Source organism: Oryzias latipes, chromosome 9, assembly GCF_002234675.1.
Source record: "Oryzias latipes chromosome 9, ASM223467v1".
NCBI lineage: Eukaryota > Metazoa > Chordata > Actinopteri > Beloniformes > Adrianichthyidae > Oryzias > Oryzias latipes.
Window position 1 is genome coordinate 19,601,788 of NC_019867.2, and position 25,719 is coordinate 19,627,506.

Below are 25,719 nucleotides of genomic sequence, written 5' to 3' on the forward strand. Positions count from 1 at the left end.
TTGCTCTGCGCCGGTGAGCCCCCAGGAGAGCTCTGACGCTCCAAACGGGGGCGGAGATGGATTTTAAAAGGTTCTCAAGACCCAACCTGTTTTTTTTTTTTTTTTGCATGCGCGTGTGAATGTGTGTGAAACTCGAGCCCACAGTGATTTCCAGGCTTTAACCTCATCCCACAACCCCCCATTCATTTCCATTTCTCCACGAGGCAGACTGCAGTCTGTGTTCGGACATTGTCTCAGTGACAGCCTTCTTTTTATAAACACTCATGACACCAGTCTAATTTTATACGCAGCTGAGAAATAGCTGCTTATATTATGTGAACAGCCAACTGTATAGAATGTTGAACATTGAAACTGGAGCTTGTGATGATCTGGAACATTTAACCCTTGTGCTACTATGACCCCACCCTTACATTGACGTGTTCTTCCTACCATGACAAAGGTGGATAAAGGTAAAGAGGATTTCATGTAATCCATGGAAACCACTGAAGATCACAAATCATTGAAGAAAAAAGGTTCAGCGCACTGTTTCGTGGGGTCTAGATGACCCAACTCCCAATGTTAAAGTGCCTAGGATAGCACAAGGGTTACGAAAACATTAAAAAAAAACAAGAAGCAGTCATTTAAAAATACACTTGTGATTTACTCCACTGAGGAACACGTGTTGTAAATACAAAAAAATCAAGGATGCAGCAAAAGCAGAGCAGAGCCCCCTTAAAGCTCTGACCATGTCCTCTTTTATTATCTGTCCAGGAACTCATCCATCCATCCATCCATGTAAAGGCAACACCGTCCAGAGTAGCAATTGTTGTTAATTCCACATCCATCCAGTGGGCAGGTTAGACTGACTGAAAAGCACAACAGGCACTAAAGCTGAACATGACACCTTCATTTTCAATGCTAAAGCAATACTGGACGCAGCACCCAACAATACATTACTTAACCGTGCAACCTTTTCTTGACATGGAATTATGATCATCCGTAAAAATCGCACCAATTAAAAAAACAAAACATGGGATGCAAAACATATATATCAAATAAAACACAATTTTTAACCAAACAAAAGTAGAAAATGACAAAAAGAAATTATTAACAAAAATTGTTCACTCAAAATAATAATTTGTAGCTTCAAATTAGCCTTTTGTTAGGATTTTGTGGGCACAAGTTATCATTTCGTAGTCAAAAATTGATATTTTGGGCACAAAAAGTTAGTTTTATCAGGCCACAAATGAGTATTTTGGGCCCACAAATTAGCAGTAGGAATTGAAGATACTAACATATTAATGTGTGTGCAAAAAATGCTAATTTGTAGCCACAAAAAATGTCTGTGCACAAAATACTAATAATTTAATAATTTGTGGCCATGAAATACTTATTTGTGTGCAAAAAATGCAACATGCTAATTTGTAGATACAAAATATTAATTTCTGTGGGCAAAATATGACTTAATGGCCACGTATTATTAGCATTAGCATTTCATTCTGTGCTCCTAAACTGTTAACAGATAAATTACAATAATACAGTAAATCTAAATTTGCAGAAGGCAGAAACAAATCAGCATTATATCTAACTGCTGCATAAGAATCATTCCAATCAGAAATCAAAGGTTTGGGCACATGCTCTGGTCTCACACAGTATAAATACTAAGGTGACAATTACAGCCACAGCCCTCACAAAAGCTTTACAACCAGAATTGATGCCCTCCTTTTCCTCACAATGACCAGGGCTTTATGTTGTTGAGAGAGGAGTGTGATGCTCCCAGACTCAATTCAGATGCAAAGCTGTAAGTTCAGGATGTAACCGTGCAACAGGGCAGACACTACAGTCGTGCTGGAAGGAAGAAAGAAACAACAGGGAGCACAGACGGTAAACGTAGTAAAGGAATCCTTACTAAACTCTGTGCTACCTAAACATTCCTCCTTAAAGAAAACCCAGAATGTCTTAAGGGAAAACTCAACCTAAGGAAGTGAAGAGAAAAGAAATGACACAATAATAACCATGGCAAAATGCAGTGCAATACATTTCAACACTTCTGATAAAAAATAACGATCCATTCCATTTTTATGAGGAAATACTCATAAATGCAGCAGGGCAGAAAATAATTTAGCATTGTTTTTTTGTTTTTGTTTTTATAATATATAACATACCCCCACACTGCTTCATAATTTTAAGTTCATTTTCTTATCATCATCTTTAGGAGTGAGATTTGAAGTCCATCATGCCATCATGTGGGGGTTACACATTTCCACACGTGGCAGCTGTTGCTTTGCGGCAAAGACACATCTCTGTGGGGATTCAGTTCTCCGGATCGTCCAGGACCAACGCTGCCCTTCTAGAGATGCTCCAGCACTGAGCAATGTGCATGGCGCTACATAGCTGCAGAAGCAAACGATGGCACGTGTGCTGACAAGTTTGTCTCCTCCTTCACGCCAAGGAAAGTCATTGTCCTCTGTCCTCAACAACGATGTGGATGAACTGCTACAGCACAGGTGTCGTTTGGCCATGCGACAAAGCTTTATAGTGCGCTCCCTTGGTGATGAAAGTTAAGTAAGCGTTTCCGCCTGCTGCAGGGTGATGGTGCTGGATTGTTGACTATCAGCAGGAGGATGCTAAATGGTCCCATCTGAGAAGAGAAGAGACTGTATTAGTTTAAACAGTCATGATGAAAAGTGTGATCATACATGAGTGCTTATAACATGGTAGACAATGGCTAAACAGCTTTACTGAAGATACATGTCTTTATAAGCTCACTTCACAGTTGATTAAACGCTGAGCAGGATGTTAGCAACAATTGTCAGCAGCCAGAATATGACATCAGGCAGTGAGAGGATAGGGATGTCTCCCTCCTCATTCATCACTGCAAGACTATCAAGCTGCCAGAAAACAAGTGGGCCATCTGAATAATTCATAAGAACAAACTGAGAGCAGAAATTGGCTTACACCCCTGAGTTTCAGCACATGGACTGAATATCTTTTCTGATTTTTTTTTAAAGCATTAGAGTGTATTAGAGCTGAACTCAGGCGTGACTAGGAAATGGCATTCCCAATGAGAAGCATGCATGAACCAGTCCATCAATCTGTCACTCACCTTCCATTCCTACACAAGTCCATCATATAGAGACAGGGCCTGAACAATGGAGGGGTCTGCCTTCGAGCCCTCCTGAAACTCTTGCAGAGTCAGCTTTCCATCTGCATTCTGCAAGGAGGAGCAAAAATGACCCTCAAGATTAAAATGTTTAGCAAAGATATGCCAGCAGAGGGCAAAAAGGGATTTCTGTCTGAAGTAGAACTGGCTGATCTCTAAAATAAAACAAGTGTTTGGTGAAACCATAAAAGAACATAAATACATGAGAATAGTCATACATTCTGAGAAAAAAGCCAAAACTTGACAAAAATAAAGTTGTGCAATAATTAAAAAAAATCTACATTATTCAAGAACAAAATAATAATTTTAAGATTTAAAAAGTCATAATTTTTGCACGGAAAAAGTTGTGCTTTTTCAAAAATAAAGTTGGAATTTGATGAAAATAAAGTTGTATATTTACAATTGATGTTTTATTCTGTTTTTTTCTTATTCTTAAACCTTGTACAGTGACCTTGGGTGACCTGAAAGGTGCTTGAAATAAAATGTATTATTATTATCATTATTATTACAACACAAAGGTAAAGCAAATTCAGCAAGATTTTTGGAGCAGATCTCCATCCAATTTCTCTGATTTGTTTGCAACATTGATTAAAAGGGTAATGTTCGAAATGTGTTGAAACATTTTAAAAGCTAAAAATGTTATTTTATTTTCAAAAATAAAAGACTTTTTCCTTGTAAAATTAATTACCTTATTCTCATAAATTGTTGACATCTCTTGATAATTCTGCCTTTTTTCAGAAATCATTTGACTTTTTTTTCAGAACAGTAATAAGCTTTTTCTCAGCATTGTAGGCTATGACTTTATCTTCATAAAATTAGACTTTTTTTTTTAAACATTTTTCGACTTTATTCTCATATATTTGTTTTTTTTCCCCAAAAAATCCTGCCTTGGCCATTAACAAAATGACAAATAAATAGTGCAGGCTGTAGAGTTAGCTCTACAGGCGGATCTAATATGACAATACTGTTTCATCTATTACCAGAGCTGCAAAGAGTCTGGGGGCAGATGGAGTGGGCAGTAAAGGCTAATAGTGGAGATGAGTATAAGTGCAGGTGGTGTAAGTGATGCTGCTGAAATGGCTACAGAGAGCTCTCAGTTTAACAGTGTCTGTATTAGAGCCCCAAGGGTGCCAGTAAGGCTACACTCAGTCCTATTACTCTTAAACAAGTGATTCAATGAATACTGCACTTGATGCTGTCAAGCGCTCATACTGACCTCTAAAAGGTCGGACCAATTGATGCAATTCTCTGCTTTAATTTGCTGTTTGTCAGGTCTAGTTCAATACTAACCTTGTCCATCATTGCAAAAATGCGGTCGACTCGCTTTTCTGGTGTGTTCTCCTCCTCTGGCAATTCCACAGTGTTTCCCTTAGACATCACATCATTACACTGTGAACCGTGATGCTAGTGCAGGTAAACAGAGGGGATGTGTTTCTAAACTTACCACCATTTGGTATATGGCATCTACGATGTTTAGCATTTCATCACGAGTTATATAGCCGTCATTGTCGAGGTCATACAATTTAAAAGCCCCTGTAGAAAAAAAAGACAAAATGTCAAAACATATAACTCTCCATGAAGAAAAATATGGTAAAATAGAAATAAAAATAGAAAAATATATAGAAATAGAAATATCTCGGTGGAAACATTTGCTGCGGCAGTCAGAGACTAATTACAAGCTCAACAAAACATTTCTATCTGCAATATAAAAAAGATTGACGTATACACTGGTCTCTCGCTATATTGCGTTTCAGCTTTCGCAGTCATTGTCTTTGTATTTATCTTTTTAGTAATAATAGATTTAAGTTGCTGATATTCCAAGAAGTTATTTGTTCTATGTTTCTCTTGAAGTTCCTGGGGTGTTATGAATCTTCTATCAATAAATAGGTGCTCTAGTAGTGTTCCGCCCCCTGCTTGCCAAGCTGGGAAGCGTAACATTTTTTGCACTCTGCATCCTGATTGGCTGTAGACCTTGTGACTCAATCTTCTCCTTAAACACAATCATTTAGCCATATTTACATAAATCTTCGATCATGGTCAGGTTTTTGTTTTAATTCTATAATACTGGACTCATTTTTCTGCTTTGATTGAACTTTGAGAGTTTAAACAAGAGAGAAAAGTGTATAAAGTGTGTAGTGAGGGGCTTTACAGCCTTAAAACATCTATAACGCTACTTTGCAGATTTAACCGTTTAAACATAACCTTTGTGATAAACGAGGGAACACTATAATCCTTGCTTTCAAAAAGACAGATATTTACATTTATTTCAAGCAGATTGCTTAGTTGTGATTCTTTTTTTATAAAAATGATAGGAGAGGAAGTATCTTCTTACATCTCAGCTTCTCATCCAGAGTCCCCCTGGAGGTCACTGACAAGGCCTGGATGAACTCTGAGAACTCGATGCGTCCATCCTATGTAAGAAAAAAAAGAATTCAAGAAAGACTTTTCTGTAAAAAGGAAAAAAACATAAATGTCTTAATTTGTTGCGCTCCCAACTTCTTTTGCTGTGCTTTCTTAAACTCCTCCTTGCTCCTCGTGAGAATCCTCACTGGATTTCTGCTGGAAACAGGGTCAGTCGTTCTCTCCAAGCTATTTTCTGCCCTGCACCTGGTTCTCTCTAAGACCTGAATCATGTCATCTCTGATCATTAGTTAGATGGATGTTAGTGGCTCATTTAAACATGAACATCACAACAACAACAACTATTTTTCATTGTGAATGAGCTCAGGAGATTAAGCTGTCCAACAATTTCTTTGACTTCCCGTTTTTAGGCCACACGTATTATGTCTCACAAAAATTCCCTCAAGAAAATGTGCTCTTTTTATTTATTTTTTTGCAAAAAAAAAGTTCTGCACATATGGAATGTGATTATCCATGAGAGGAACATTTAAGTGACACCAACATCTGTCTTTGACAACTGGAAACAACACTTTAAAAAAGAGCAAATGCAACCCAAAAAGAAAAGAACAAATTAATCATTTTCAAAGTGAAAACAACTGTTTCTTAGGAAAATTAACAAATGAAAACCATCAGGACTTTATTCTCAACAAATACCAAAAGATTCTGCATCATAATTAAAGGTTACTTCTTTTCCAAAACACCAGCTGATTACCTGTAATCCTCAGTGGTCCTCCCCACTTTAAGTTTAAAAAAGAAAAGTACCGGTGGGACCAGGCTGCTTAAGTCAGCTGAATGCATATCTCGCAGACATTCATCTTGCCAGAAAAATGCTGAGGTCATTCCCAGCCGATTACATAAACCATAATGACTATTAAGATCAATGCATTCTATTACAGCGGGGTGTCTGATTCCAAATGAGGGTCACAGTTAGCATCTGATGAGGAGGTTGTCTGATCACTCAGATCATCACACAAAGCCTCTAAACACATGTCAATACATATCCAGAGGCTTGCTGTGCTGCTGCACACAAACCATTTATAAGTGGTTTGAATAATCACGTCCAGCTGTGATGATGGAAGGACAGCGGGGGAGATGACCTCAAACGAATGTATAAATAACAGCCTGCCTTTGAAAACTTCCTTTGTCATCACATCCTGAAATCCTTGGTGTGATCATAAAAGCGGCAACAGCCTGACATCACAAAAGCACAAACACTTGTGGGTAGAAGGAAAAAAAACGTCTCAGAGAAGAGTTTGCTACACAAATTGAAGAGTTGGACATTTATGGCGCAGTTGATGCTGTGACTAATCCTCAACTCCAAACTCCGACAGCCTGGCAAATCGAATCATCCGTCACGCTGACATTCTGAAGCACTAAATTCATTTGGAGGATCATTTTTCATTTTTCATCCCCACTCACTAAACCAATCAAGTGTTATGAAATGCAGATTTGATTTTTATGATCATGTCGTCTTTTTTTTTGTGATGTGAAAAAGAAACATAATTTAATATGAGAAAAAAAAGATTAGATTAGATTAAATAGTAATTCTTTTAAGGCTTCTTTAATGATGTTGCAAATCAGAAAATGTTAAAAACCCAGTTCTATCATTTTTTGATATATTTTAAAACTGTTTCCAGTGCTATTTAAATTAAGATTTTGAAGTTTTTAGACAAAATCAAAAGACCTGCAGTATGTCGCTTTCTAGGACATAGTTTCTGTAGCAGATCATTAGAAATTCACTCCTTTTCTCACTTGGAGTTTGTGACCCACACAGTGTATTTTCTGTCACAAACTGGATTTTTTTGTCGGCTCCTGTTTCACAACGATTCGAATATAGAAATGCTCAGAAAACAATTTGGAATCTAATTTTTCTTAATACACGTCCTCTATCATCATAAAAATGCCAAAAAAACATGTTAAGAACACCAAAAACAAGAGTGAGTCTTTAAGGCTTTTTATGAACATGGATGTGTTTTTAGGTGTCAATCACTGAAAGTTTAAAGTGCAAACTATTTTAATACTTGACTGAACTTTTTTACTAAAAATAAAAGTATAAACAATATTGAATGCTCCAGTATTAAGAATACATTAACCATAAAGTACTTAAATTAGATGCTTTGCCAAAAGATGCTGGCATTTTATTGTATTTTAACCACTGGTGGGACAAAGAGGCTGATTGAGTCCAGATCTTCACGTCGGCCTTTTAGCACAATTTTATCCAATAATATTCAGTTTAATGTTACAAAAAATACAAATACTAATAAAAATAAATACCAACCTTATTTTCATCAAACACATTGAAGACGAAGGAAGCAAACTTTGTAGGATCTCCAAAAGGAAAAAACTGTTTGTATATCTTTTGAAATCCCACAGCGTCCAGCTGCCCACTTGGACAATCCTTGATGAAACCTTTGTACCTGAAAAAAATGAAAAAAGGTTAACATGTTAAAAGATATACCGTACTGACTATAATTCTCAACAGATGCTACTTTTTGAACCATTTTAGACGTACTCTGGAGCAAATGTAGCAAATACTGAAAGTATTTTCACACGATGAGAAATTGAAGACAATCTGCTGAAGTTAAAAATGAGCAATTAGGAATAGGGCTGAAGTTTTTACCAATAAGTGGCTGCTAGTGCCAGATGTGGTAGTCTGAATATTTTAGAATTCAGATCCATCTTTACCATCTTTAATGTCAATGAAGTTGACATTGAGTAGAATTTTAACAGGTTGTCTTGTTTACATGCAAAATGCATCGTTCATGCCATACGATTGGTCCAATGTTTCGTTGCTGAACGTCTGAGTGCAGAAAATAATGCAAATAATTTATAACCAAGACAAGACTATAAATGAGGACATTTCTCTCTTCACTTTCAAAGAAGGCATTACCGTTTCCTTTTGAATGAGTGTGCCAGATCATAAAGCCAAAGTGCAAAGCCATTTGTCTCATTCATAAGATAAGATAATTGTCTTAATCCAATAGCAACCCCAGAGTGCTTGACTAATCAAATTTCTCTCTGCTTCTCTTTTGATAATATGCATGGATGAAAGATAGGCCTGAGAGCTTCCTTTTTCCCCCTGGAGACGGCATTTCTAAAGAGCGACTTAACATTTCTATTAGCCTAAATATAGAAGCAACTCATAAGCAACCTGAAGAGCAGCTACTAACAGGTAGGCCGATTCCTGGAATGTCTTTGAAAATAACCATTGTGGAGCAGAAACTGAAAGGTCAAAGACAACCAGGAGCATGAGGCTTTTTTTTATTAGGTTTTGTGCTACCATATAATGGAAATCGAGGGACTGTATCTATAAGAAAAAAAATTCTAAAAAATACTGATAACACAAGGGAGCTTAGCATGTTCATCTCCAAATCAGGGTTATAAATAAGGTTATATAGAGACGGTGCTGATGAAAAATGAAACGCCAAAGCTTTTTTTGTACAAGCCGTCTCTTGGCGTTTCTTTTAATCTGCCTAAAAGATAAAGTCAGCTTCATATAGTCAAAGGGTCGAGGAGCCACTTTGAGCAGGAGCTGGAAACAAGTTCAATCAGTGGAGTAGCAGCAGCAAAAAACATTCTAATTCTTGAATTTGAATTATCTAGAGATATGAGGAAAAATGAAAGTCCAGCTCTCTGTAATGCAGTGCTGGACATTTAACATATGTTCCACAACCAACTAATTTTACATCAGTTCCTAGGGGGGTAAGTGTTCAAATCCTGTAACCTATGTTAAAAGTCCAGAGTTTTAAGTTTTTCTAATTAAAAAAAATCTCAAAATGTTCAAGCTGTTGAAAGTTTTCCCCAGGCAGCAGCAAAGGAAAAGAAATATGGCTGTGAAGGTTTTGTTTGTTCGCATTATTTCAGGACCCCTTTCTGAATGTAACTCAATATAAAACTGGATTTGCCACAAAATTGCTTCATAAATCAGGGGGTGCTTAGACTGAGTCTGCAGGAAAGAAAACAGTGGGTGTGATCCTCTGCTGCAAAAGGGTTGGCATAACCTTCAGAAATCTGTGTCGCATAACAAACCACCGTACGCATAAATCCATGTGTGATAAAACCAGCAAAGATCTTTGTTCTTTGAAGATAAGTTCTTTGTTTTGAGGCTGATTTTTTGTTTCAAAGATAAACACAAATTACAGGAACAGAGATAAAAGGATTTCACCTGACTGTATGATAACTAATCGGAGCGAGTGTGACGTCATCCATAGAGAATAGCTTATTTCCGGCTCCAGCAAAATAAGTCAATTCAGTCGCCGTTTTTTATATGGCACATATCGCCATATGCGCCTCGACAACATCACTTAGCAGTGATTGGTCTGAGTTGGTCTGAGTCAATGTTTCTTTGGTAACCACTCTTGCCAGTCAGGAATTAGTTTGTTGGAAATCTACTGTGAAATGTATTAGTGAAATAATAAAACAATCAGTTTGTTTCCTTAAACTCTTTCCTTAAAAGAGTTTGGAAAAGTCCTGCCTGTGAGTATATAAAGCTGTTCAATTAGTCAGCAATGTATGTTTAGGTCAAATGAGTGTTAGCATTAGCCGTCCTATGGGGAATTCCCTTATACGTTAGCATCAAGCTAGCGGACTTTGCTGCTGTTATGCGTTAGGTAAATGTTTGTTTATTAAGCTTAGATTGATTCAGATTGATTAATCCATTGCATCAACTCATCCCTACTTTTTTATGATATGTTTTTCTTCATTGTAAGTTAATCAAATTCTAAGCTGAACGATTAGATTACGCACTAAAAACATGTGGTGCCCGCTGGCCCCCACATTGAACGCTCAAAATGTTTGATAGATTTTTCCCGAGTCCATTTTCATTGGAAGAGGGTGTGGACTTCCAACAAGCTCACTCCTGATTGGTGAGAGTGGTTGCCATAGAAGCGTCGACTCATACTGACTCGGCCCAATCACTGCTTACTGACATCGTCTAACTCTAATCTTTTGAAATCTGTATCAAGAAAAAATGGCGGCTGATTTGGCTTCATTTGGTTGGAGCCAGAAGTAAGTCATTTTCTATGGGTGACGTCTCATTCACTAGGTCCAGTTCTGTTATACAGTCAATGGCATAGACAGTAAATAACATCTGAGAACAGTGAGTCAGATGAAAGTCAGCCAGCACAAAGTTTATAGTTGTATTACCAATCAGAGTAGATCTGATTTCAACACTGGCAGGGAGTCATCTGCCTTGGCTCAGGTCCGCTCTAAAAGGTGGTTTTAAAAACTGCTGAGTCAGGGGTGTAGTTGTTTTTTACAGTGCTTCTGCAGTTCTTGTTGAGGAAATGGTGACATGAAGTGTTCAGATGTATATTCTTATCCACCTAAATTTAACTTTAATGTTTTCTCACAACAATAAATGACTGTTATAAATTAGAAAACAGAGGAACATTAAGATATCCAAATTAACTTACTTCCCTGTTAAAATATTAGAAATGAGCAGAAGAAATGACAAAAATGTTTCTAAATTGATTTTATAACTTTTATATAGACACTTACTCGTATCACAGATAAATAAAACTTGAGCACATCACCTTACTCCTTTACAGGAGAAAACTAAACAGAATATTTAAAAATTCCAAATTCTGTTTTTGTTATATTTTTAAACCCGGGTAATAGACTTTTCATGGTTGGTATCTATGTGCATTAGATAAAATAAAAAAAAGATGTTTAAATATCCTATAAACCTTTGCAAAAAAGGCTGAACATCAATGCAATCAAAACAAATTGCAAAATGATAGATAAGCTAAAATGATATGTTACCAACCAAACAGATCAATTGAGAACAGGAATAGAATAACAGGGAGATTACTTTCTCCTCAAAAAACTTTTAAATTAAAAAAAAGGAAATAGACTTGGATGCTTACAGCTAGTTTGTATGCAGACCATGCTAGACAATTTAAGCAATCAAATTAGAAATTTGACTAATATAAACACCCTGAAACAAGTTTATGAATACAATTTCTAACTTTTGCCCCTGTACTAGTCTGCCCTCTCCTGGACATAACCATCAAAAGGGAGCATTCAATACCTTTAAACAGCTAGGTAATTTTGTGGAATTCGGCACAGATTACAAAAAAAATAGATTCACACCTTTTGAATTACAACTCATTGTAACGAGAAATTCAATTAAAGGCAGTTTAATTAAAACTAGGAAAATCTTTGCTCCAATACAAAACAATTTCTTTTACTTTTAACTCTAATTTTCTTTTTCTAAAATGCTGAAGTGTTTAATCACTCAAGTCCCTCCTTTGTTACTTGAATTCTATAGATTTTTTAAATGAACTCAGACCTACTTTGTTTAAACCGGAAAAACAAAACAGTCATGCACTAAGTCTGGAACCTTTTTTAAATCACTACAGCTGACATCTATCAACCAGCAAAGTAAAGTAAATATTCTAAAATATTTTCTTTCTGACAGTACAGTAGTAAGACATTACAGAAAAGTGCAATAATGTTATTTGGAAATGATTTTAATAGAAGTGCGTTATTTTTTATTTGATTGTAACCTCAAATGTGATTGGTTTGCTAGTTTTAATACAGTACTTTATTTTAGAAGAGCATGTAAATGTAGATATTTTTATGCAGTGTGGGTACAGCAAGCCCTGACTCACAGTTTTTGCAGAGTTTGCATTGGCAGTTACTGCTTGGATTCACCGTCAGAATCCCTTTGCTTTGCTTCTTCGTGCTCAAGAGCTCTTTGTGGTGACAGCAGTAGTGATAGCGCACACAATCAGCCTGTACTTGAAAAAGTGTAACAATGTAACTTGACATAACAGATGCCTCATAGTGTATCAGACCACACAGGAGGTCTGGCGTGATAAACTATTTATTAATGTCACTGGTTGCTTCTTATTAGCATCTACCATGGTGGTTTAGCAAAAAGCTGTGTTTCGCTTGCTGCTGTCCCTCTGGCAGGAACATCACTGAGCCATGGCATTTTGTTATTGATTTCAGGTAGGCTTCAGGCATACTAATGATGTTCCCTTAGAGGAGAATTAGAAAGAGGGACAAATTTAATGCACAACACAGGCATTTATCTAACCCTTCTTATTCTACTGTGTCTGTGCCTGTGCTCTAATTACACGCCATCTGGCATTTCCCCTGGTAAAATTCCCTCTCTCATCGCTCACACTCAGCTGTGTTGATTGCTACCAATCATCAAGTGAGATCTCATGCAAACTTTTCTGTGAAAGACACTGAAACTGATGGTGAGCTAGCAAGCTGCACAGTCGGTGGGTTACAAGTATAAAAAAGGGGGAAGAAATATTTTATAGGGCCATAGCATTACACTTTATTCCAAAAGATTGAGCACATATGGTTACTTAAAAATGCATGGAAAATGCATGCCTGTGAGTATATAAAGCTGTTCATTTAGTCAGCAATTGTATGTTTAGGTGGAACGAACGTTAGCATTAGCCGTCCTATTGGAAATCCATGTTACGTCACGCTAGCATCAAGCTAGCAGACTTTGGCTTTTGCTGCTGTTATGTGTTAGGTCACCGGAAAAGGAAAGTCATAAAAGTTCTCTACCTTTATGGATTGATTAGCATATACCCTGCTTTTTGGCGCATAAGTTGTGTTTTTTAGCAACTTTTTTGGCAACTTATACTCAGATGCAACTTGCATGTGATTTCAAAAATATTGTTAGGGTTGTGTGCTAGTTATCTTCTAACTCATAACCACAAGGGGGCACTCTAGGAGTGTTTATCAATATTTGCTACTGTCTGAAACGCAGAAAAAGCACCGCTCAATCTTATGCTGCGTTCACACCAGGTTAAGGTCTATAATATGCTGAACGTGTGTTCTTGATCACGTTTTTACCATGTGGTATTTCACACTGGACTGTCACTACCCAATACCTGCATGTGTCTACAGTTGAAGAGGTTTGGTGCAAAATATTGATGGGGTGGAAATCTCAAGAATCTTGCTTCAGGTTTTTTCTTTCATAGCTTTATTCCGATATATCAAAGACTTGGTGTCATGTAAATCCAGCCAGGTACAAACCGCAACTGTTAATTTCTCTTCGTTCTTCTCACTATCAATTTTCAAAGGTTGGCACTTCCATGAATGAAAAAGAAAGCTATCCAACCATTGCTACCAAATCCAAGTCCCTGACTGGTCAATGTTCAACTGGTTTGACTTTCAAAACGCGTTCAATGGGCACATGTTATGCACTCAGAGTCCAAAAAAGGGAGTTTTTAATGTGGAAGCCCGAACTGCAAATATGCGTACATTTACATAGACTTTTGATTGAAAGTGATCGCTTGAACATGCGCTGCCAAGGGTGGTGTGTACATAAAAATAACACTGGCTGCGGTGGAGTTGCTCCAAAGCGACGCAGAGGATCAAGAATTCAATAGATTTAGTGATTTGACTCACATAAATTAGTTGACTTGTTAGCATGTTCTTTATGTTATGGTTATCTGAATAATTGTTTATATGTTGCCCACTAAATTCCTCCTGTGTTTCATGAAACTTAATTAGCAACAATGTCTGATGGTAGTGAAGCGTGAAAACATTTGGTTTATTATTGTTAGCTGTGCTGGTATTATGATTTGCCTTTCAAGATGAAATGTCTTTTCTTGGTCCCGTATTTTTTCACATAATTTCTCCCAAAAGTGCGACTTATATGTGATATCACATATCATTACAATATGATTTTGAATGTTATACATGTTATTTTTTTAATTATGCTTTCTTTGTGTGTGTGTGTGTGTGTGTGTGTGTGTGGGTGTGTGTGGGTGTGTGTGTGCTTGCGACTTATACTTAGGAGTGACTTTGGATTTCGAAAAATGATGCGTGTGTGAGCGAGGCCACAAACCTGTCTCCAAATAAGAGGACAAGAAGATCAACTATAGCTCTTTAGGACTAAACCTGTTTCATGCATGCAGAATTAGGCACTGAAATACAAATTCTAGGCAGAGTAACTCAAGTGTAAACAGGGGAAAGTGATTGCTTTATTACATCCGAAATAAACTCTTTTTTGTTTTAACAGCTGCATTCCACGGAGAGAAACTCTCATGCTTGAGTCATCTATTTAATGAAGATGCATTGTTTATTATCTTTGGGCCAACAGCTGTCACACTTTCTTTTCAGGAGAAAGAAAAAGAAAGTCTATTACTTTTCATTTGTGAAGAATTCTAACGCATCATTTACCAAACAAAGAAAACCTTTGCAAAGGTGATGCTGTAGAGGGTCACACTCATTAACAGAAACACAATCTCACAGAAAATTTGACTAATCTGCAGCCATGTGGAGGCTCTCTGGTCATACATTCATGAAAGCCAAACAGTGATGCAACCCCGCACCATCCTCAGCCTTCATCACTTATCAGACAGCTCTTTTGCAAATGGAGTAAAAAGGTTGAGGAGGAATGCATCATGGAAATGTTTGTATCTGCACTATCAGCCTTTAAAGCCATTCAGGCTTGTGAGGATTCAAAGTACTTCTATTTTCAGAAACTTGTCTGTCTTCAGGGAAATGTGAGGAGGATGACTTCAAATCTACAGTAATGGCACTGAGCAGAAAATCAAAAAAAGAGAAAACTATGATTCTTCTTAAATGGATATGAACACACTTACCACTGCTGCACCTCTTTCTCCGTAACTGCAAGAGAAGGAAAGGTGGTGTTAGCCAAGATGAAGACTTTGACTGTTAGGGTACAGACACACCGGGGCATGTGGGGTACGTTCAAGGACGTGCTAAATGCGGGTTCTTGAAAACGCATTTACCCCATGGTGTTCACAATGGAAAAGCATGGAGGGGCTTCTTCTACTGCTTACAAACGCATGTCAGCCACCTACAGTTGGTGGGAAATGTTGAAGGGGTACAAAAGTTGTGAATCTTGCTCCAGGCTTCTTCTTTCAAAGCTCTCTTCCGATATAGATATACAAAAGACTTGGTCTCAAATAATTTTGATTTGATTTGAAATGGTTTATTTCAAGCAATCAAATAAGAATAATACACAAAAACATTAAAATCATCAGTTATACATTCATACAATGAAGCATCAAACTTAGGATAATTAAACATAAAATTAAATATTGCTTGAAAGGGAGTGGAAGGTAGCGAACTTATATAATCCCACTCCGTTATACCGTAATCATTTTATTACATGGTTTATCATTTTCCAGTTCCTAGCTTTTATCAGACAGAATTAAGAATCCTTAGGTTTCAATAAAACACATGACAAAGATGAATTACTTAAATTATTGTGTTGTAATTCAAGATTATTATCAATTTCTCCTTCATGATCAATTTTTAAATGGTTGTCACTTTTATGAATTAAAAGGGACGCCATCCATACGTCATTACCAAATCCGTGTCCCTGATTGGTTTCACTTCAATTGCCGTGCATTTTGTATGCAGAGCCCAAAAACGGTCGTAGGAACTTGCTTAGCTACGCAATGAATGCAACAGTTTTGAAAGCAGAAGCCTGAACGTGCAATTGCAGGTTTTTACAAAGACTTTTCAGTGGAAGCGGCCACTTGAACACGCGTTGCCGAGAGCGGCGTGGATGTAGCTTAAGAGAAAAAAGTTTTACAGATGTCATTCTTTCAAATATAACCAAAATGTAACACTGCTAGTGTTATAAAAGAAGAAAGGGTACAACTGACTTCTGTCATTCAAAGGGTAGAAATAAGCATTCCTGCTTGTTAGGGTTTTAGTGGATAAGTGAGCGTTAACCTCAGAACGCCACTAAGCTGAAAGAATGAAGGTCAGCCACCGATTTAAGAATAAAGGACAGTTTGAGACAGCATGGTGTGTTATCATGCACTCACACCAGAGGATTTCCTGGACCCCTTTGCTTTCTATGACCCAACTGAAGCAGATTACAGCTTTTTGGGCTCTAGAGTTAAATATCGAAAAGAATCATAAAAATCAATATTTTTCTATAAAATCCAGAGAAAGATTTTTTGAGGTCTTAATATTTCCTCTACTGAAGCTTTAGAAGAGACTTTGTCTGCTGCCATTCATCCAAGACGTGGCATGAAGCAAGGCTGTCCAGTACAAATAAAGCATTCTGGTTAAACTCTAATTTATTGACTGAAATGTTTAACCTGTTTGACCAAAAACAGGGTGTCTGCAGATTTACAGAAGTTAAATTTAAGGCTTCAGACTTTAATGACAATTTGAGATCTAATTTAAGACCAAATATACAAAGAAAATTAACATGTCTACCAGTACTTTTGCGAACATAGATGCAACCAGTAAATAGTCTAAGAGCACGACAAAATATTAAACCAGTGTAGCACTTCTTGAATATTATAAATTATAAACTATCATTGTTGTTCTAAATATTTATTCATAATAGTATAATCAGAAAATTTCGTTTTCTATTCATAACCAATTCATGTCCTTGTAACACTGGAAATGTTTATTTCGTAACAGGAGGTCACATTCAGCTGACGAGAAAATTCTTTTCCAGACCTTATTGCAATTCAATTAAACATAATCACTTTTTAAGGATCCGCAGAGACCCTGGAAAAGGAAAACATTCTGAACCATAAAATGAGTGAGAGAACAATGACAAATAAAATATTATCATATAGATGGAACGTGAGTTCGTCTGTTTTGTTGTGAGGTTTCTAAAGCACCTTTCCTAATGAGCTGAATCATGCAGAAGCTATAGATAAGCAGGCCAGGTCAGACTGCTTTTGCATGCGTGTATCTCCATCCTAATTTGTTCTGCTCAGCGTTTCACCAAGAATTCCCATCATGTGACCTCCTCCTGTGCAATAAACGTCAGGTCAATCTCACAACTGTTAGTGAAGCCAAGCTACCATTAAATTGGCCTGAAAAGTCAATGCAGCCAAAAGTAGAGGCAATTTACCAAGGCCACGATTTAATAATAATAAAAAAAAAGTCTTACATAACTCAGGCAGTGGCAATAATACAATCAGCCAATTACAGGGTCCACTCTGCCGCGTTGGCCCTGCAGGGTCTGCTTGAACACGTTCGGCTTGTGACTCTGTCACTAGAAGTGCCACTGCATCTTTGACAACTTACAAAATTCTCATGTATTGCATGGGCTTGCCCTACATCCCCCCCAGGAATTTTCACAGGGCTGCTGGTCTGTGCATGGGATGCCAATGGAGTCAGTTTAGCACCCTTAAATAAAAGAAATCTCAGGTTTTTTTTTCCAGAATAGTCAGTATTCAATTTAAAAGAAAATCATAACTTTATTTTTTTTTAAGAATGCGTAAGCTAAAAATAAAGCAAAGGACCCATATTCTGGTGTTATTTTTGGTTTTTCTGTCAACACTGTATAATTCAAGAACCACCATGCTCCTTCTGCCACTGGAGAAAAAAGATATAGGTTCAGAGAAATTTAAGTCCCCAATCTGTCAAGAACCAAAAGAAAGCAGTGACTAAAAAGGCAGAAAAGGCTTCTCGTGGGAGAGCAAGAGAAAGACGCAATAGGATGAAAGACAGCAGAGAAAAGACAAGACTCTGAAGTCAGGCAGCAACACAAGCAAAGAGAAGCATCACACTGGGAGAGAATATAGGAATCCCTCTCAGAGACGTGAACCCAATAAGATAGTAATTACACTATTCCAGAGCCTGCTCCAGAAGGGCAAATTAGGGGGTAAAAGCAAGGAGGACGGGGTGAAAGGCAGAGAAAGAATGAGAAGGGCAGCAGAAAGCAGACCAGCCCAGCGTGATGCCTAATCTTCCTCCACTGCAATTTCCTGCTACAACCGCCTTCCTTGCTTCTGTTGAAGACAGACCCCCCCAACATAAATAACACTGTTATTAAGCAACCAGTGGATGTCTTCTCCCACCCACACCTGCACGCTGTACTGCTCAAATAATAATAACGGTGCCGCAGAAAGAACACACAGACATGATTAAAATAGTCCCGTTTGCCATATCTGTGAATGTGAGGTTTCCTCGTATGTGTTGAAAACTGCAAGGAAACATAGTTGAAATTTTAGCTAAAAAACTTTAGCTTTTATGACACTGTGTATCATGTGGGAAATTCATTTAGAATTGATGCAGGTAAGGAAGAGAGGAAATAATGTTACATTTAAAGACCCACTCCGGTGAAAATAGTGTTGTTTGTGTTTTTAACATGTTCTTGTGGCATTTTTCTGATAATGGAGGACACATAGAAAGAACATTTTTTTTAAATGAAATATCTTAGTGATTGTTTCTTCAACTCATGATAAATAAAAAACAAATGACAAAATACAGCTGGAAAAGGCTTGTAGGTGTGAAGTACGGCAAGCGGCAAGCTCCCTGCTTGGCTCCATCGACTTAAAGAAGGGGAAGATCTGCATACGTGTTCGTTTTCCGCGTCCGTGTTCGCAACTGGCTCAAAACTGTCTGGCTAGATGGCTCCAATATTGCTCGCCATTTTTGTTGAACCAGTAATGTTAGGCTGAGGTTGTGACGGACTATAAGCTAGCGCGAGAGATGGATGTCGGGAAGCAGGGATAACAGTCCTGTCCACAACTCAGAGGCAAATTTCTAATGAACTCCTGCCACTTTGAGATACTATGTCCGAGAAAACCACACAGGTTTTTGTCTAAAAACGGCCTAACTATAATTAAAAGACCACTTGGAACACTTAAAATAGATTTTAAAAAAAGATGATTGGACTGGGAATTTGATCCTCTCCACATTCTACACAGAGGATTAATAAGCAGAGAAGATCTATATAAAGATGTTCTTAGCTTGATTCAAAGACTAAGTTTCCACCCATCACATCCTTTAAAAGAATTTCTGTATTTTTTTTTCCAACATAAAGAAAAGCTTTAAAAAAAAGAGCTGTCAGTACTCACAGTATGTTTTCCTTGTCAGTTCCTCAACCACCTCGGGTTTGAGCTTGCTGTTTGATTTCCCCATGATGTTCCTCCAAATTCACCTTGGCAAGCAGGCACCTGTTACCTCCTCCTTTCCAGTGTTCTCCTCTGCCAAAAACATACAGCAAACGTGGGACGTTTGAGCCTCAGTGGCCGAACGGGCAACGAAGGAAAGACAACCAGACTTTTTATGTTCGCTTTGACGGAGTTGAGCATGAAAAAAAAGAGGAGAAGCACCCATTCAAGATGGGATCCTATCCTTCTAGTAGTTTCAGTGTAGCTGCGGTCATGATCTGCTCAGTCATCGGTCCCCGCTCTCCAAACAGATGCATCAAACCCCAGGGGCTCTGTGAAGCAGGGCCAGCAGGTTGTTGGGTTAAAGTAAGCGTTGCCAAGAGCCTATGTGTTCGCCTCATTTCTCCACAGCAGTCCGTGGGCGAAGAGTGGCGTTCTGATGCGTTGCTACCTTCGTCCTTGGATACAAGAGTCACTTAAAGGCTGGGTAAAGCAAGATTACTCCCTCACAGTCATTCTCCACTCTCCTAACCCCCTCCTACTTTTCCCTTCCCCATCGCTATCTCTACTGCTCCGGGTAAGTTACTGAAGTACAAAATCCCTCCCCCTTGACAGCTGTGATAAGATGTGTACACTAAAACACAATAGATAGAACCTTAAAAGTCTTCCCTTGCCCTGAGTTCTGCACTCATTCAACTGTAATTCATGAACGTGAGAATGTATACAAAATGTGTCTGTTGCCCTTTACAAATGCCAAGGAAATTTTAGATCTAGAGCTGCTAGGGGTGTAACGATTGATTTTAACCACAATTCGATTTATATCTCAATTTGTGTTTGCTGATACAATTTATAGCCGATATTGGTTCATTTTAAACGATTCGAGTCATTGAACCAAAATCAATCCAGGACATCTTTAGACAAAAATTCAACCAGTGTGACTCACAGATTGCTGCTATCGCATGTGTGTTGTCTGCTGCGATGGTACTAAGTTATTTTTATCCTACTGTGCCTCCATCCAAATGGTATTTTCCATTATTGATTACAATCGATTTATATCATTTTGAACCCATTTTATAATGGTATAGGTTGATTGGATAAATAACTTTCCTCAGACAGATCGAACTGGTTGGATTTTAGGAACAGAAATCAATTCATCGATTAAGTTGATTAATCACGACTCCCCTACGAGCTGCTTTAAAAATAAACAACTGTCCACCAAGTTTACTATTTGAAGAGTGAGAGTTTTCCTCTTCCTCCTACATTCTGACTCATAGGTCTCTTCTGGCCTCAGCGGACCAGAGGACATGTAGTGCATTTTCTGTGCAACCATTGCGTTGGAATGAACCACAGCAGCTCTCTGGGGAACAGGACAGGAACCACTGTGTGCACTAGTGGGCACCTTCAGTGCAAACATCTGCTCTCTGTGTCCGCAGCATGGGGGGTCCTTCTGGGGGACGTCCTGCTGCAAATCACCATCTTCTGTTTGCTTAAGTCTTCAGGGTTTAACCAAGTTGCTGGGAGAGAAAGACAAAAAATAGAGCTTTTAGGGTTCACAAATGTGTCTGTGTTTCAAAGAAAGCAGAATTGTTAAACCTGCAAAAACACGAATATCCGACAATACTGCTTTAGATAGCTGTATTATGAGTACAGTAAGTCATCTACACAGTTGTACTGACATGTTTTTTAAGTAAAAAATACACATTTAACAGGTAAAAAGAAATGTAAAGAGTCACGGCAGCAGCAGGTGGGATGTTGCCTGGCAGTGCCATAGCAACGCAGGTAATGGCTCCAGGACAACAACGGCGACAATCATGCAAAGAGCTCGACAGTCAGTGTTTACGCGTAGGGTTTAAAGTACCCACGCCGGGTATTTATTTCGGGGGGGGGGGGGTAGATGGAACCCCGTAATGGATTTCTTTTTGGCGCTCTCGTGGTGTTGTTACCTGAAGCAGGAGGAGCTCACAGTCGCCGTCCAAAGAAAGCGTGAGCGGCAGCAGGGAGCCGCGGTCCTACCCTGTCTGCTTCCGTCGAGTTCCGGCCGCCTCTCGCTCCGACGCCGCGCCGTCTGGGAGTGACGCCGCTCGATAGCCCGACAGAGTCAGCTCACAAGCGGAGACGCTGACGCGGCGGTACCGACGTCCACACACTGACTTTCTGTCTGCACTCACTACTGGCTGTTACTCTATGAAAGAGCTGATTTACAACCGTAAACTCCTTGAAGGGAGACTGTCTCTATTCAAGTTTCTTTTTCTTTTTTTTTCTAACGGGAGGAGGGACTATAGGGCACCAAGAAGTTACTTTTAGTCTTGTTCAGAAAAATCATAAAAAAGGCAGCTAGCTGTGTACAAAAACAGGGGGAAAAATCTACAGTTGTTCACATCAAGAAACTACGGAGCCCTGAGCATGACATTAAAACAAAATTGTTCCCTCAAAATAATATTGTGAACAATTATTGGTGCGAACAAATGGGCATTTTGTAGGCACAAATGAGCACCTTGAGGGTACAAATTAACATTTTGGAATGTTGTGGGTACAAATATGGATTTTGTGGGCAAACATTTGCATTTTATGTGCACACATTAGAATTTTGTATGCTCAAATACAAATTTTATGTGAATAAATTTGTATTCTGTGGCTGCAAATTGGCATTTTATTGCGCATAAAATTCTCATTTTGTGCATACGCTTTTGTATTTGCTGGGACAAATTTGTATTTTTTTGGAGCACAAATGAGCATTTTGTGGGCGCAAAGTAAAATTTTGTGTGCACAAATTCGTATTTCAAATTTTGTTGGCACAAATTAGAGCTTTGTGTGCACAAATCCATATTTTGTGGGCACAAATTAGCTTATCGTGGGCACAAAATTTGCATTTTGTGCACATAAATGTCTTTATTGTAGGCAAAGATTGGCATTTAGTGTGCGCAAATTTGCATTATGGGCTCAGAAATTAGTATTTAGGGACACAAACTAGTAATAGTAGTAGGAATTGAAGATACAAACATACACGTTTGTGCACAGAGAAAACTAATTTGTGCCCTTAAATGCTAATAAAATGCTCATTTGGGGCCACAAAATACTTATCTGTTCCCACAAAATACTAATTTGTGACAACAAATTATTGATTTGAAATAACGTTTTTTTTTTTTGTTTTATGTCATGTCCAAGGTTCCGTATAACACCACTACTAAAATGAGACGAAGTGGGCAAATTTTTGGTTACATCTTCTTATTAAGATGTCAGCCTTTATCATGAAATGATCTTTGGTGTGTGTACCCACATTTTCTTTGTTTTATTTTATATTATTTCTGAATTTATTGTATTTTGGGGTAGCCTTGCTTCTCTCTGGCATCTTTTTTTCATGCCTTAACATTCTATTGCAAATATTTATACATGGAATGAATCAAATTACATCCCTCTTATATGCCCCTTATTTATATTAAAGTGAATGCTCTAGTTGATAAATGTAATCAATTCTCTGAGAATTCTTGCTCCAGTTTAAATTCTGTTGTAAGCTGATCTTCAGGCTGCATCCCTTCACAATAAAATATTCCCTTTTGAAGCAACAAACATCATGCTGATGATTTTATGAGTAGTTTTCTACATTAGCCCTCTAGTGCTGCTGATGTGTGAAATGCTACTCCTCCTGAGAGACACTTTGCCAATTTACTTTACATTCATTACTGATTTTCTCAAAAGCAAAGGAGAGCATGGGTTTGAAAGATGAGTGTTCGCCTGTCTTCGCATGTATCAGCTGCTTCTTAGGCCGTGTAAATTATGCAGCCAAATAAATATTTTCTTTATTTGAGTTGTTTTTCATTAACGCTTGAATCTAAAGCTTGTTGTCAGCTCTTTTCAAGTGCAGCCCATTTAAATTCTACTCTAAGAGTTAATCTTAACTCTCTATATTTGTCTGTAAACAGCAGCTGTAGCATCACTTTGTAGCCTGTGGCAGGGACAGTTTCACAGTCTGTGCCATTTTTTCTATTCATTTCTTGAAGCATGCTCAACAAATTAAGCCAGGCTTCAAGTGGAAGAAAAAGAAAATGAAAAGTTTTTTTTTTTTTTATTCAATTGCTGTTGCAAACAGAAACTACCCACTTTAATAAAAATACATATTTTTTTCTACTTGCAAAGTATACCAACATAAAGCATTTTCCCTCAACCAGTAAATTATACCTTCATTTCAAAGTTCCATTTGCATAAATACTATTGTGTTTTGCGCGAAGGATGTGGGCGTTTTCACTGGAAAGCAAACACATAAAAGCTGCTCTCCCAGAGCTTTCTTTTTTTTTTTTAATTGCAATTACCTCAGGGCACTATTTACATTCCTTTTTGTTTACGGCTGTGTCACTGATAGAAGACGCAGGAGAACATGCAGCACATTTGAAGGCATCCCACACATATTTATCAGAAAAATTAAGCCCACACATCCAGACACATGTCAGTGCAGCATGGGACTCCTACTCTTCTTTTAGGTAGCTGATAATCATTTGCATTCAGAACAGAGCAAAACCTACAGCAGAATCCTCTGAAGCAACAAAGAGAATCCAGTTCCCCTTTTTCATCCATCATTCCTTTAGTGAAACATGCAAAAACTGCTTTCTTCTGAAAGGGATTCTGCACAGTTGCTGTGTTGTGATCACAATTCACAAATTATCAACAGAAGCGAATCATAAAATGCCCTTGCAATGTCTTTCACTGCTGTGATTTGCCGTTCTGAAACATGTTTACAATCTGGAGAGAGCATCATTTCAGGCTGAGCGCTGATCATTGCCATGGCTGACAATATGGGATCGCCACATTATTTGTCTTCATTTGCAGAGAAAAAAAAATCCAGGAAGGCAGGAAAGACATTATCAGCAGGGTTTACAGATGTCCTTATATGACAACTTATAGAGTGAGATAAACAAACACAATAATGGCAGAGAAATGCGGATAAAATAGATGTCACAAGGCTGTTTAGTGCTATTTTTACACACAGCTGTAAGTTTGAGTCATCTGGTCCATCGCTTTGGCAGCTTTATAAATAGTCCCATGCCTACCTTTGCATGTAGCTTCAATGACATGCTTTATTGAAGACATTCTAGATGTCATTATTTAAAAACCTGTTTTTTGTGTGCACTCAAAATAACACACCAGTGTCAGTGAAAATCCTTTGAATGGCAGACAACATTTCAGATAAACACCCAAATATAGGGATTGTAACAGATGGACAGAGGAGCAGAGGATCCTATTATTTACAAACTAAATCTATTTTATACAAGTACATCTCTAATAGTGGCCGAGCCTTGCAGCAAAAATCATATTCAGGTATGGAAAAGGGTGAGTCAAAAACCTTTTTCTACTGTGCAATCCCTACAAATGACTTTAAAGGATGTCAAAGAGAAAGCTAGTATCAAAAACTGTTTTTTTTTTTTCCCTTTTTCCGAAACTGCAGCCAAAGGAGAATTTCCTGAGGCGTAATCTGCTGTGCCCACTCGAGTATCCCATATGGCTAGTTATATATAATTTAGGACATCATAAATATACAATCGCTGCCCTCCTCTGAGCGAACAGACGTGGGGATCAGTATCCAACAACACTTATTCCGGTCTGTTGTGCTCGTTAAATCTCACATGGCTATGAGGCTTTGCTGCAGCAGAGATGCAGTCTAATGCCTCTGACAACAACTTGGTAATTCAGACTGACAATGGACAGATATCTGGCGGACAGACCAATGCTAGATGAAACTTGAGTCCTGGAGATAAAGTGTATCCCCTCAGGAAAAAGTGGGGAAAGAGGAGCAGAGACAGAAGAAGATGAAAGAACTTTAAATGCTGGAAAAGATGCAGACCTATTTTTTATGTGACAAAGCAAAATGGAATTTTAATCCACAAGAATTTTAAAAGAATTTTAACCCTTATATGGTGTTCGGGTCTGTGGGACCCGTTTTCATTTTTTATTAAAAGAAAGATGAAACAAATAATTAACTTTTCAAACTCAGACTCACTGGCCTTGGCTCAATTTCTGTGAAGAACATATATCAGAATACATTTTTAATGACCACACACCGTATACCCCCCCAACACATTTCTATTACATATAAGATGTTCGGGTCCACTGGACCCGGGGCTAATAGAAGTGTGGAAATTGGTGTTTTGTGTACCTACACTCTGTCCTCCACCTGTCTGGGCCTGCTGTGTGTGTGTGTGTGTGTGTGTGTGGGTGTGTGTGTGTGTGAGTGACCAGTGACAAAGAGAGAGAGAGTTTTACTGTAAATGTGAGTTCTGTGTTTCTGCACCTGCGGTTCCCGCACAAGGTTGCAACATCGATGCAAAATTCAAGCATCAACTCTTTTCGCTCTCGTTCTCC

The 25,719-nt window shown here is 38.1% G+C and overlaps 1 protein-coding gene across 4 annotated transcripts; it reads right to left on the reverse strand.

The window, feature by feature from the left end:
* Positions 1-619: 619 nt before the first annotated feature.
* On the reverse strand, positions 620-21,929 carry ncs1 (neuronal calcium sensor 1). 4 transcript variants are annotated; one of them, XM_020706119.2, is made up of 11 exons: positions 21,312-21,929; positions 20,768-20,882; positions 19,591-19,700; positions 19,333-19,461; positions 15,127-15,151; positions 7,821-7,959; positions 5,475-5,553; positions 4,587-4,675; positions 4,433-4,510; positions 3,086-3,193; positions 620-2,620 (listed from the first exon to the last, which is right to left on the reverse strand). In XM_020706119.2, exons 4-10 carry the CDS (start codon positions 19,394-19,396, stop codon positions 3,095-3,097), a joined length of 573 nt encoding a protein of 190 aa, XP_020561778.1. In that variant the 5' UTR covers positions 19,397-19,461; positions 19,591-19,700; positions 20,768-20,882; positions 21,312-21,929; the 3' UTR covers positions 620-2,620; positions 3,086-3,094. The 4 variants fall into 4 exon arrangements, with proteins under 4 accessions (XP_020561778.1, XP_023814398.1, XP_011477718.1 ...); XM_023958630.1 differs by having other exon boundaries at positions 19,333-19,700; positions 21,312-21,928; XM_011479416.3 differs by lacking the exon at positions 19,591-19,700 and having other exon boundaries at positions 21,312-21,919.
* Between the last annotated feature and the right edge of the window lie 3,790 nt (positions 21,930-25,719).